The 13148-nt window shown below is 46.7% G+C and overlaps 1 protein-coding gene across 2 annotated transcripts in view; it reads left to right on the top strand.

Moving 5' to 3' along the window:
* Positions 1-13148, top strand: part of gripap1 (GRIP1 associated protein 1) — a 33728-nt gene that overhangs the window by 2866 nt on the left and 17714 nt on the right. Inside the window, exons 3-20 of one of the 2 annotated variants that reach the window (XM_049016020.1) lie at positions 2531-2592; positions 3069-3095; positions 3368-3475; positions 4693-4849; positions 5955-6097; positions 6210-6258; positions 6497-6567; positions 6734-6781; positions 6901-6932; positions 7586-7633; positions 7751-7850; positions 7981-8058; positions 9386-9478; positions 9676-9810; positions 10733-10828; positions 11162-11374; positions 11749-11862; positions 12455-12532. In XM_049016020.1, the coding sequence (XP_048871977.1) occupies positions 2531-2592; positions 3069-3095; positions 3368-3475; positions 4693-4849; positions 5955-6097; positions 6210-6258; positions 6497-6567; positions 6734-6781; positions 6901-6932; positions 7586-7633; positions 7751-7850; positions 7981-8058; positions 9386-9478; positions 9676-9810; positions 10733-10828; positions 11162-11374; positions 11749-11862; positions 12455-12532 (1652 nt within the window). The remainder of the gene's footprint in view (positions 1-2530; positions 2593-3068; positions 3096-3367; positions 3476-4692; positions 4850-5954; positions 6098-6209; positions 6259-6496; positions 6568-6733; positions 6782-6900; positions 6933-7585; positions 7634-7750; positions 7851-7980; positions 8059-9385; positions 9479-9675; positions 9811-10732; positions 10829-11161; positions 11375-11748; positions 11863-12454; positions 12533-13148) is intronic. The other variant, XM_049016021.1, reaches the window with a different exon arrangement.

Raw genomic sequence — 13148 nt, 5'->3', positions numbered from 1 at the left:
GCGTCTTCCATTCCTTCCTAGGTCCTCTCCAGTAGGGCTGTAACAGAACACATTTTTTCTTGTACTGCTCAGTCGCAGCATTTTCTCGTTTGGAACGGAGATGAAACGGCACACGGGCAAAACCGGAATTCACAAGTACAGTAGATGTTCAACACAGAAAATGTGGATGTGAGTTGGTTATGGGTATTACTAGGGAACTCCAGAACACGCCAACATCACTTAAATCAGTACAGAAAGTACTGTGCCGCAAGTATGGTACATGGTGTGGGGGAAAAGTGCTCTTTTATTTTGGATGGTTTTATGGGGTGCATGGCGTTCCCGATACCTCTGTAAGACAATGAGGGTCCAAGTCTTTGGAGTCCCGGTGCTCCCTCTCTTGCTGTACGGCTGTGAGACATTGATGCTGTCCAGTGAGCTGAGACGAACACTGGACTCCTTCGGTACTGTGTCTCTTCGGAGAATCCTTGGGTACCGCTGGTTTGACTTTGTGATGAAGGAGTGATTGCTAGAGGAGTCCCGAATGAGGCACATTACCTGCATTGTGAGGGAGCGTCAGTTACGGGATTACGGCCATGTGGAGCGTTTCACTGAGGGTGATCCGGCTCACAGGATCCTCACTGCTGAGGACCTGAGTGGCTGGACCAGGCCGAGGGGACGCCCACGTAACACCTGGCGGTGACAGATAAATGGCCAGTTTCGTCATGTGGTGGGTGCGGCAGCGTGCTGCATCAGTGCATACTCCCTGACCTGATCTGACCTGACCTATTTTAATGTGCTTTCATATTGACGCATGGGGGTTTTGTGTTTCCAGGAGGTACTGCGATGACTTCGTGTTTAATTGAGACCTTGCATGTACCTCTTATGCACAACCTATCAGGCCACGAATGAGGCCGAACCCATAACGTTTCACTAATAGCTGTGTGGTGCTTTTGAGTCATAAAAATAGGCAGTATACGATAAGATGGTCACGTCCAGCAGGTGAAGCAGACGCTCGCATTTGTGTCACGTGTGACTGTAGCTTTAAACCTGAGAAAGCGCAGCTCAGTCTCTGGTGTCGATGCAGAGATCTGATGTGGTTTTAAGCAGCAGGTACTAACCTTAGATTTCCCCATTTAAACATGCTGAATGTCTCTGCTGAACATCTACATACTACTATTCAAGTTTTCTGTCTTGTTGCAAGTTCCCATCATTTTTACTACATGACCTGTGTAACTTGAACTGCACTTTGCCATAGTGTTGTTTGGCCAACGTGCTGTTTATCCGGTCTTTGGAACTCCGTTTACCTGGTAGATTTGGGTGTTGTTTAAGAGTTGGGAAGCAGCCTGGAACATGTTTTGCATCCAGAATCGCTTACTGAAGAAAAAAGCAGTGAGACTCAGTTCTAATACTATTTCAGTGTAAATGCAGCGAAAATGCAGTAAAACCATAATGTTTGTATTATTTGCTTTGGTGATTCTCATTCAGTACACACACACACACACACACACACACACACACACACACACACATATATATATATATATATATATATATATATATATATATATATATATATATATATATATATATATATATATATATATATATATATATATGCACAGCTTACTAAATTAAGAGACCACAGCAACATTTTTAGTTTCACTCATTTCTCAATTTATGGTTGTGCTTCAGTGTGAAATACACATTTTTTTGTAAACTCCAACTCTTCTCTGTTTCTCATTAGTGAAGGGCTTTTCCCTTGCTTTATGGTCCTGTTTCTAGGAGCCTGTTACAAACTTGTCCTAGCATTGCACTTCACACCCCTAAATGTTTTCCATTGTTTTTGAAGGTCACTTGTTGTCCTCCGATTCATGAGGCGTTGTTGGACAAGTTGATGTTCATCCCTGACTTTAGAAAGTCTCTCTTGTCTTCCGCCTGGCTGGATTTTTGTGGATCTTTCTTGTCTCAGAACCTTTCCAAAGCATGGCTGCCACTGCTCATTTGTTGTATGTGTCGGATACGATCTTGTGCACATTCATGGATTCCTAGGGTGGTGCCCCTCAGAAATCGCTGCATCTGTGACATCCTATAAATACACTCTCTCAGAAGGGTTCATTATGCCACGTACAGCGTGGAAATAATCAGGCAGCACTACAACGGAGGCTCCTTTTCTCATATTTTTGTAGCTGTTGACTGCCTGTGTGAACATAAAATGCTGTTAAACAGAAGGGATTTGGGGGTGTTCATAATTTATAAATTATGTCCATGAGGGTTAGACATTCATTGACAATGGAACGCTGATGCGGTGAATGAGAGTTAATGTATTAGCAGCTGAATTAACACTAATTTTAAAATACCTCACCAAACTTAACTGGGTAGCAATGACATTGCTGCATTAAAATAGGCAGATTGGCCTGTGCCTCCTATGGTTCACTTTCATAATAGTCAAGTGCTTCTTTGGGCAGGTGTGCTGAAGAGCGGCAGTGAGGTCAGTGCGCGTGTTGCCTGTTGATGAGGATCTGAAGGGCGTTTTTATGATTGTGTGTTCCAGAGCTCAATGTTGTCCGCCAGAAGACCTCAAACCTGGAGAAGGAGCACATGAAAGCACAGAAGGTATAGAGCTGATCTTAAAAGCTGTAACAGGAATCTCCCTGAACTTTTACTCTCTTTAAACCTTAACTTCATTTTATAAGTAACGACCAACCTGGTGCAGCAGTGGTAATAGAAATGCATCTCCCCTGAGATGTTAAAATAATAGAATAATAATTAAATTTAATAATACAGCTGTTGCTACATAAATGAAAAACTGCAGAGTGATGATTCATCACTCTGATATTGGACCCTTGAACTGATGTTTGATATTGGACCCTTGAACTTGTGACCCATTGTTGCCTTGCAGACAGGTAACAATCACTGCAGTGTGGAGTTAATGGGTGTGTTGATTCTTAGATATGTGCATGAAATGCAGTGCGGTGTAAAGACAAAGCACATAGGCCGATTGGATCATATCATTTCAAGTTACATTACATGCCCTCTTAGTGTTTTGATCAGTAAATATGTTCTTATATGCTTTTTATTCTCAATTGCAGGCTCTGAGTAAGAGCAAAAAGGCTCAGGTAAGTCACATTTGTCTGATTAGAGCAGAATTTTACTGTCGATATTTTGTTAAAATTTAAGCCAACTAGAGTGTGCCGCTAGCTACTGTGATCTATCTTCTCATGATCCGTCTTTTCGGGAAATCTGACGTTGTTGTTGCTGTGTGGGTAGTGAGGACACTAAGGTAACTTTCCTGCAGCCCGTAGCGTTGTAGAGATTCAACTCAGATTGAAAATTTCCCAAGGATGCACATGGACGATGCATGCTGTACCATATCTGCTAAACCTGACAGGAAGTGGATGCCCTGCTGAATGAGAATGAGATGCTCCAGGGCAAGCTGCATAGCCAGGAGGATGACTTCAGACTGCAGAACAGCACGCTGATGCAGGAGCTGTCCAAGGTACCAGCCCCGCCCCATGACCCAGTACCACCTTGTGAACTTCTACTCATTTCTCAACCTACAAACTATGTACATGAGATGGAAGGCAGTCGTGCATTTTAACAGTCTTTTTTTTTATAAATGAGAAATAAACTGAGACAGAAAAATAAGACCATAGTCTACGTGGCACCTCATGTCGTTTAGGTGTGATTGAGATTGACGCATTGCCTTGTTTGAATTACTCAAGGGCGGTGCTTGATGGCTGTCATTTTCATCATGTCAATCAAACAAGAAGTACTGGCATGCACACACGTGCTAATGACATTTACTTCCTGGCCAAAAGTATGGACACCCCTTCCGGTTATTGAGTTCAGCTGTTTCAGCTACATACAGCACCAAGTTGGCTTAAAGCAGCTTTGCCATTGGACTGCAGGATGGTGGAACCGCGTTCTCGGGAGTGATGAAGCACACTTCACTGTCTGGCAGTCTCACGGACAAGTTTGCGTTTTGCGGACCCCAGGAGAACACCCCCTGTCTGCTGGAGCGCACAGTGCCTACTGTGCAGTTTGGTGGTGGCAGAGCAGTGGTTTGGGGCTGCTTTTCCTAGTTTGGTTTTAGCCCTTTAGTTCCAGTGAAGGGTAACTTTAATTCATCAACATACGAAGACATTTTAGAGAATTGTGCGCTTTCAGGTTGTGGCAGCAGTTTGGATATGACCCTTTCCTGTGCTACTCTGTTACTCTGGCTTCGTAACGGTAAGGTGTCCGCATACTTCTGGCCAGGTAGTGTACTTCCATTTGTTGATTCTGGAGCTTTGAGCCACGATTTATGTGCTCATTTATTTTCATGAATCATTCTTTTACTTAAATAATTGGGCAGGCACCCGCATACATTGTTTTAACAATTTTCATTTGTACAGCTGGGATATTAGAGGCAGCACATTTGTCTTTACAGAATTAAAAATGAATTTTTTAAAATTGAGTTGTTCAGTAAACTACCTGCCTGCACAGCTGCTGTGAAATGGCCTGCTTTGGCTACTTTTATGTATATCATTCTATGTGTGTAGTTATATACGGTCAGATCTTTTCCACAGGGACTGGTGGACTGTATGGGTGTGTGTTTGATATTTTGTTTGCTCTTAATCGTGTGTCAGTCTGTGGGGTCCATCAGTCGATGGCTGTGCAGAGCTGGGCTTTTAACCCACATTCTTTGATGCACTTCTGTTTGGTCCACTTCAGCTCTGCTCCCAGATAGAGCAGCTAGAGCAGGAGAACAAGGCGCTAAAGGAAGGGAAGGCGGTGCCGCCTGCTGCTTCCGGCCCCGCCTCCAGCCCCCTAGATGGAGAGATGCTCCGCCTCCAAGCCCAGAACTCCGCCTTGCAGAAAAACATGGCAGGTGGGTCTTCATGAGAGTATATGCTGAGTGTTGTACTAAATAAGCTTCTTCACTTGTAGACTATTATGAACACATTGATTTTTTTTTTAATCTAAAAGGATTTCTGACGTCATCCTGAACATATCACTTAAGCCATCGGTGCATGAAGATGTACATGGTGCTCAGAGTCGGAATGACCAAAGTTCTTTTTTATCACCAGTCAATAGCTAACAACAGTAGTCTTTTAGGAGAAATAGTCATGAAGTTGTGAGATAATAGCAGAACATAATTTTTCTTTGATGAAAAATATAGACACAGGCATACTGCCCTACAGTATTCTGACACTGCATTACCACCCACAACCACAGGGGGTGCTGAAGCGCCCTCAGCACCCCTACTTCCAGCGCCACTTCTTAAGCCACTTCTGAGTGATGGGCAGAGTCCAAATGTATGACTTCAGCTGTAAATAAATCACGAATGTTAGGTTTGAATTATTGGCTGTTGTGAGCCAATGGGAGGCATTTTGGCTCTCTGCAATTCTGGTAATCTGCTCCCGTTAGCCGAAAACCCTCGCTTTGTGAATCACAGACACATAATAGGCTTCAGCTGCTTTTTTTTACCCTCCGTAAATTATCCTTCCTTTGCCGTCATCCCTTTGCTGATATTGGTTATTTACCCTATAATTTCTTTGTTTGTTCGCTTAGGCCACAGATGCTGAACTGTTGTCTGACTGCTGACTGGGGTTTAACATTATTTTTAACACCAGTTATATCATATTATGGATGCTAATTTATCAGGGTATCTGATCAGTGGGCTATTTCAGTTTGTCCTACTTGGGGGGGGGGGGGGCTACTTTTCAGCTAAAGCATTTCTTGTGGGAGCAGAGCAAAAACATTGTGTAATACCACAGGCACTGAGTCATTGCTACTGGGGAAAGATGTCTGTCAGTGGATAGTGAGACTTACTGTGACATTGTTTCAGACTGTTTTGGGGGTGGGGGGGGGGGGGCGTACTCTAAATGTATTGTATGCATTATTTAGCTGCTCCTAAGTGTTTCCTGCAAGTGGGAAATCCAGAGTTTCGGAGGGATTGTGAGAAAATTCCTATCTTTCCCTCTGTCCTCAAGCCCTTCAGGAGCGCTGTGACAAGCTGGTTCAGGGTCAGAAAGGCACAGAGCAAGAGGAGTTCCCCGTGACCACAGTGGACGGACGGTCCGACTCCAACGGCATCTCGGCGCAGTCGGAGGGCGGTCCCGTCAGGCCAGAGCAGGTGAGGAGAGGCACCCGCGGGGGGGCCCAGGAAATCACACTCGCTGTGGCTGTCACTGCCGGCTGCTTCTGACGATTCTGCAACCCACCCACCCCCCTAACCCCCCCTGCAGGTGGTGGGAAAGTGCAGCAAACTGGAGCAGCGGGGGCAGGAGCTAAGCGGTGAGTCACCCCCGCACTAATCATGCATGCCACTGGGTGGCTTATTGGAGTGGCACCCCCCTGGCGACAGGGTGACACATCAGCTTTAATTAAAGCCCCGGCCTGGGGTAATTGAGGGCCTGCTGGCTTCCCCCTTATCACACGCTAAGCGGTGCTGCTGCTGTGGGACTGGCAGAGGGCGGCCAGTCGGCCGCTGCTCCATTAATTTTTTTTTTAAACCCTGGTTCTGTTGACTCAGAGGTGGACTTGCGGTTGCACACGGAGTTGGAGGAGAAGCGCTTGCTGAAGGAGCAGCTGCAGGCCCTGGAGGTAACCCACATGCACCATCCCTCTCCATGGCCTGACCTTGCTGTTTTGAGGAAAGTACATTCAGTACGAACTCTTCGAAGTCCCCTCCCGGGACAGCCAGTTTACGCCCTGCTGTTTGTGTATTTATTCTCCCTCATTTGAAATAAATCATCGTCGTTTTATCCAGTCATCCAAGCAAACGGACGTGACAAAACTTCAGGAGGAAATCGCTAAGGTGAATGCCGGTTGTTTGCATTTAAATGAGACGCAGCGCACTGCGTGATGCATGGTGTGCTTTCAGTTGAGCACTGCCTTGTCGCATTCTTCTGAGATTTGGTCTTCCTGCTTTTCTAGCTTTCAGACAAACTGAAGAAAAAACAGGAAAGGTAAGATTTTGGTGGCCTGTTTAATTTACAACCACGACAGTGTAAGATATTTGAAATCAGTAGTTAAAAAGTGGTACTCAATAAAAAAAATAAAGTGACATGATTTATTTTATGATCGCGTCTTTCTGTTTTGAGAAATAGTTCCTGTCCGTGCTTTAGTTTAAACAGACGGATGTATAGCTATATTGCCGTAGATCTGGTGTGTCACTCAATGAATCTGGCTTTAACGTAATGGTTTGCAGTCAGTGTCTGCGCATGCAAATCGCCGAGTCGCTTCGCTTTTGTAAATGTTTCACGCTGATGAGATCATGACAAAAGCTGTGTAGTCCTGTGAGCCTTTTCTGTGTGGTTTTTTTCATTCTTGTAAAGAGAGACATTTCAATGAAGTTTACACAGTTCCATATGGCGCACAGTGGATGTTACAGTCTGCAGTGTGAATCCTGAGTTGGGTATTAGAGCAGGTGATGTGAGCTTTGGCAGGCCGTTCCAGCTTCACCAGGTGAAATGCATGAACCTAAATTTGATAGGTTTGCTGAGGTGGATGGTCCCGCCTCTCCCCCGGGTTGTCATCCACGTGCTCTCGGCCACGTTTTGCCGGGACCTTAAGCGTTACAGGTTTAAGTTTTCATTGTTTCTTCCCCGTCCTCATGTAGCTTCCAGCGCTTGCAAGGAGAAAAGGAGGTCCTTTACACCGACAGCAGGTATGGCTCTCAAAGCCCCATGTGTCTCGAACCTGGATGAGCGGCGTCAACATCCAGATTATCAGCATGATACATAGTATTTAGCTAATTGTATTTGGTCTGTATTTGTTTTGACAGGACTAAAATTGAGGAGATTCAGCAGAAGAAAGAGGAGGAGTTGAAATCCATGAGCCTCCGTATCCAGAAACTACAGGGAGACTTAATGTCAGCCAATCAGGTGTCAGATGAGCATAACGACATCTGCCTCAGGATGTGACATAACTGAAAGTGGTGGACAGGTCATGGGCCTATAGCTACAGCTGGATCCAGTGGTGGGCTCTGTAACTATACTTCTCATGTGTTTGTAGACTATCACAGAGCTGAGGGAGCAGCTACAGAGCCAGCAGAAAGAACACGAGAAGGCTCTGCACGGGCTCAGAGAGCAGGTGGGCTTTCACTCTGGGCTGCTCTGGTCATACTCTGTGCTGGGAAAATATATGTCCCTCTACGACATTAGAGAAGCCTGACTCCTGTTCCGTGATGTGAAAGGTCTCTAGGATCCAGCTTCATGTATTGCAGTGTTAGTTGTGTTTAGGTTACAGCAGATATGCGCAGACAGTGTCTCATGCCAGGCTTCTGTGAATAAGCTCAGCTGCAGCAGACGCCCTGCGGAGGCACACTGGCCATATAAAGACCAGAGACAGCGAACAGAAAAACCTCCTTAATCAAACACCCTGTTGTTCTTTTTCCCTCTCTGTGCTCTGAGCAGCATTTTTTACACTGTTTTAACAGATTAAGAAAATGGCTATTTTATGCATCACATTTTTTATTTGTATGTTAGTATGTTTACAGTTTTTAATTTCACTCCAATCCATTGTAACATTTCTGGCTCCAGGCCCTGTAGAGCAGCTCTGCAGAGAGAGAATAATTCAGTTGGATGCACAATGTAAATTCAGAAGATTAAAGGTTAATAGTTTACCCTCATGCACCACGTTATTTACTCTGAAGTAGGTTAGGTGTATGGTAGCGGGTTTATTCTTTGACCTACTGCCTGAATTACTTGAGCAGGAGGGTGACTGCAGCAGTCTGCTGAATGTCATGAGAATTATTGCAGGTGCAAAATATGCTGCTAGACTTTTACTTCGGCAACTTAAAGGATTCTTTGGTTTCTGTGCAGTGTCTTTCAAAACTTCCAAATGGTCTGGGCATGAAAGTTCTGCTTTAATTCCCAGCAAAAGGCAAATGAAGATCACCTGAATAATTAAGGATTAGCGCGATTGAGGGCGTGCGGCGGGACGGCTCCACATACACGGGCCGCGCTGCCCTCTGTACTTCTGGGACTTGTGTGTCTTCGAGTTAATAATTGACCGTGGATCTTTTGCTGAATTACTCTGAGCCTTGGCTGCAGCTCTTTGCTGAAGAGTCATTAAGAACTTCTGGGGGCTCCTGAGTTTTAATTAATCCAGAACGAGCTTCAGACATTTGCCTTTAAGATAAGAAGCTTGTCTTACTTCTTTCGGTGCAGACTGTCCCCTGGACTTCCTGTGTGTTATTTCTGACTTTGCCGTCTTTGTCTCTCCTCTTCTTCCTGGTGCCTTTCTGGAGGTCTGTCCTAACCCCCCCCCCCCCCCCCCCCGCCCACTACACATTCCATTCCCTGACCCTTTGTCCCTCCCCCTGATTTCTTCTCTTATCTGATCCTGATCATCTCTCTTCCACATGTGGTGTGCCTTCCCCCCCCCCCCCCCCACACCACCTGATCACGTGATGCAGGTAGCATGTCAGAGTGCAGTGAGTCAGGAGCAAGTAGAGAGCATCCTGAGTGAGAACGATGCTCTCCGGACTAACCTAGCAGCCCTAGAACAGGTACAGCTCGCCTGCGCCCCCTAGCCAGCACTGTGGTTTCACACTTGTAGTTGCCCGCCCCCAATGCCGACATCACTTGTGTGTCTGGTAAAGAGCACATTGTGGAGGAAATAATGTCACTAAACAGGAGATTTCTACAGTAGGGTCCTTTTTTTGGCTATGTGAACAGATTGTGTGCCTGTGCTCGCCTTGGTCAGATTCAGACAGTGAAGACCCAGGAGATGAACCTCCTCCGTGACCAGAACATGTCTCTCAGCGTGGAGTTGCAGCAGAGGCAGGCTGAGCAGGAGAGCTTCTTGGCCCAGAAGGATGACCTGAGCTCTCAGCTGCAGGTCTGCATCACCTCCGGCAGCGTGCCATTATTGACGGCATGATGCCAGCGCCTTTCATTGGCCGTATCGCTAGCAACAGTGACGCAGGCGTGTTTCATTGGTCGCATTGTTAGCAGCAGTGACTCCAGCATGTCTCATTGGTCACATTGTTAGCAGCAGTGATGCCGGAGATGTCTCATTGACTGTACTGTTAGCAGCAGTGACACCAGCACGTCTTATTGGCCGTATCATTAACTCAGCTGATGAAACGGTGCTGTATCTGTCACTAAGTAAGGGATTGCGCTGCATATCATTGGTGTACTTTATTCATTGTTTCATATGAACGAGGCATCTCCTCTTGCAGTGTTATACCCTCAAAGACACTGGCATGTTCTCATATCTAAAGCGGACCGAGTCAGAGAGATTAACCCTCGGGGGGTGAGTGCATCGTCAGCGATGCAGCGTATTTTTCGCGTCAATTTCAGTTTATATCTCGCTGAAATCTTTAGGTGGAATCATGAAAAAAAACGCTGACTAAAGTGTGTTTCCTACCCCAAGTTCCCAGAGGGTTAATATAATAAATAGAACCACCTTTGCCGCTTGTAATTGGGAAAACTTCCCTATTCCTTATGTTTTAGAACCCTGAAATTATATTGTCTTTAGAGAAGGACCAGTACAGCATTGAAAGAAGGTTTAGAAGTTCACATGTACAGGAACACCAGCTTGCGATACCTGCAGTGTCTTTTAAAACCTCTATTTGCATATGAAATCCTCCATTCCGGCAGCCGGCAGTAGAACGGTAGTGATGGATGGTTTAATTTGTGCAGCAGTTAGCATTGTGTCAGGTTCAGGCAGTGTTCTTGGGAACAGTCACCTCTCTCCACTCACCGTGTGCAGGTCCTATGCTCACATCTCTTATTCTCTGAAAATAACGTGTGTTTAGGAGGCCAACCGAGCAAATGGCAGACTGCTGGAGCAGCTGACGGAGCTGGGCCAGGAGAAGGAGAAGGTGCAGCAGGAACTGGAAGACGCGAGGAAGGTACTGCATATCACCATGGAGACCCTAAAGCTGAACAGGCTCAGCTGGGGAGCCATAACAACAAATCGTAAACTGGGGGGGGCGAACTGTTTGAATTGGGATTCGTGTCCATAAATTCAGTGGGAGGCAAAGACTTGGTGATAGTTTTCAAGTATGAAATGAAATGAAAGTTGTGAGCCTGAAAAGAGACTATTGTCACTGTGTTTGTCATCAGTTTAGTGCTGGTCCTTCTGCCTCTTGAGGTCTGAGCAGAAATGAGCTGGATTAAGGCTCCTGCTGAGTTATCAGTGAGTAAGAAGTGTGACCCCCCATCCCCGGTGGCTCTCCTGGCAGACGGCAGACAAGCGCAAGGCCATGCTAGATGAGCTGGCCATTGAGGTGGCCCAGGAGAAGTCTCGGCACAAGGAGGAACTGAGTGACGTGCGCTTGCAGCATGAGAAGGAGGTGCTGGCAGTCCGGGCGCGTTACGAGAAGGAGCTGCGGGACCTCCATGAGGACAAGAATCGCACTGAGGAAGAGATCCGCTCCCAGCTGCGTGACGAGAAGGTAGGGGGCTGGGGACATGGTGAGCAAAGCAGCGGGGAATTGGCCGTGAGGCTGGGAGAACAGGTGGGGGGGGTGGGGTGGGGAGAGAGGATTTTTTATTTTTTTTTTACTTCTTTTTAATTAGTTACACAACTTGAATTTTGTGTGGAACACTGAGTCCAGCAGTACAAGCTGTTAAGTATCCTGTAGGGTCCCAATTGTTCATGGTCCAAAGGAGTTGTGGTGGCAATATAGGACAGCTGAACCAGCAGGGATGAAACGTGAGTTTAGAAGAGCTTTGAGGGAGGAGGCCCTGGAAGCAGACAGCGTGTACTTATACACATCAGCGCCTTCGTCCAGGTCTGCTCATGCCATGCCCCTCTTCCTGGCTGCAGGCTCGTACCCGGGAGCTGGAGAGTCTGCAGTACACGGTGGAGGAGCTCAGGGCCCAGATCCAGTCCATGGAGGGAGCCAAAGGCTGGTTCGAGCGGCGCCTCAAAGAAGCGGAGGTGAGAAGGCACCATCTCCGTCTCAGACACGATCCTCCTCTTATGTTTCACTTCACTTTTGTGTTGCTTCGGGCAGAACATCTTCAGTAATGAAAGGTCCTGGTGGGTCTCCTCAGTAAGCGATGGGATTTATTCCAGAAACCGCCACTAGATGCCAGTGTTTCTTTGTGCTGAAGCTCAGTGGGAACAGTCGGCGAAACACAGGCATTGATGCTTCTGGCGTGATGCCCATCATCAACGTTGTTTATGTTGCCGAAATGAATTCTGCGAACAGGTTTGATATAAAAAAAGCAATTAGTGTGATGCACAACTCGATTGTGCTCATGAATAAATGAAGCGACTGTGCCGCAGTGGAAAAGCTCTGATATAGGTGTGTCACAGGTGCCCTCCGGTGGTCGTTTACATGGCAGCGGCTTGAGCCTTGCCCACACGGGAACAACGTCTCAGTGCCATGTTAGGCTTCCCCCAGGAAGGGCCGCCTCGGCAAAGCCCCTCATTAGATGAGATGTCAGTGGCGCCCCCTGTCTGTGGGTGTCCTTGAAGCACCACCTTGAACACCTCTCCCTGTTCTTTTCTCTGTGACCGCGAGCAGGAGACCATGGAAAAGAGCACGTTGGAGCACCAGGAGCAGATCCGGACGCTGCAGATGGAGCAAAAAAGACAACTGCAGGTGAACCCCAGTCCACTCATAATGGACACAAAGAGGACAGGTCTGCCTTAGGCCTGCCTGCAGCACGTTCCGGCCTGCATGAAATCTCGCCTCTGACTCGCACTTTAATTCACTACAAAGGCGGCTGCTGTTTCAGTTTAATTTTGGAATGCATGCCGTGCATCGAAATGCGTATAGATCTATACGATCCATACGCATTGTAATACCCTGGGAAGTAACAATTTCCCTTGATTACTGTACAGTAGGGTGAGAGAAAGACATGTAACTGAGCAAATTGACTTTGCACTGCATTGAAAGAATCACGGCCCAGGCAAATGAAAACTAATTTCACTCAGCTGTTTCACCTGTGTATAAAAAAGAAATTGGAACGACCAATCGAAAATCGCACTGAACTGATTAAGTAAATAAGGAGAGCAGAGGGCTGTGGAACAGCATGAATGATCGGCCCATCAGGGGTGTGATTGCTGCCCACTCTCGCACAAGCCTATGCCTGTTTCTGCCAGAGGAGGCACCAGTGCCAGCACAGTGCCCACTGGCATCCACCAGTGCCCACCAAGCCCCTGCTGATGTACAGGCACCTCGTCTCAGGCCTGTCTTAGACTGGCAGGACACCAGG

The sequence above is a fragment of the Brienomyrus brachyistius genome, chromosome 6, assembly GCF_023856365.1.
Source record: "Brienomyrus brachyistius isolate T26 chromosome 6, BBRACH_0.4, whole genome shotgun sequence".
Taxonomy (NCBI): Eukaryota; Metazoa; Chordata; class Actinopteri; order Osteoglossiformes; family Mormyridae; genus Brienomyrus; species Brienomyrus brachyistius.
Note: the sequence above shows the minus strand (reverse complement) of the source record. Positions and strands in the feature narration are given on the sequence as shown.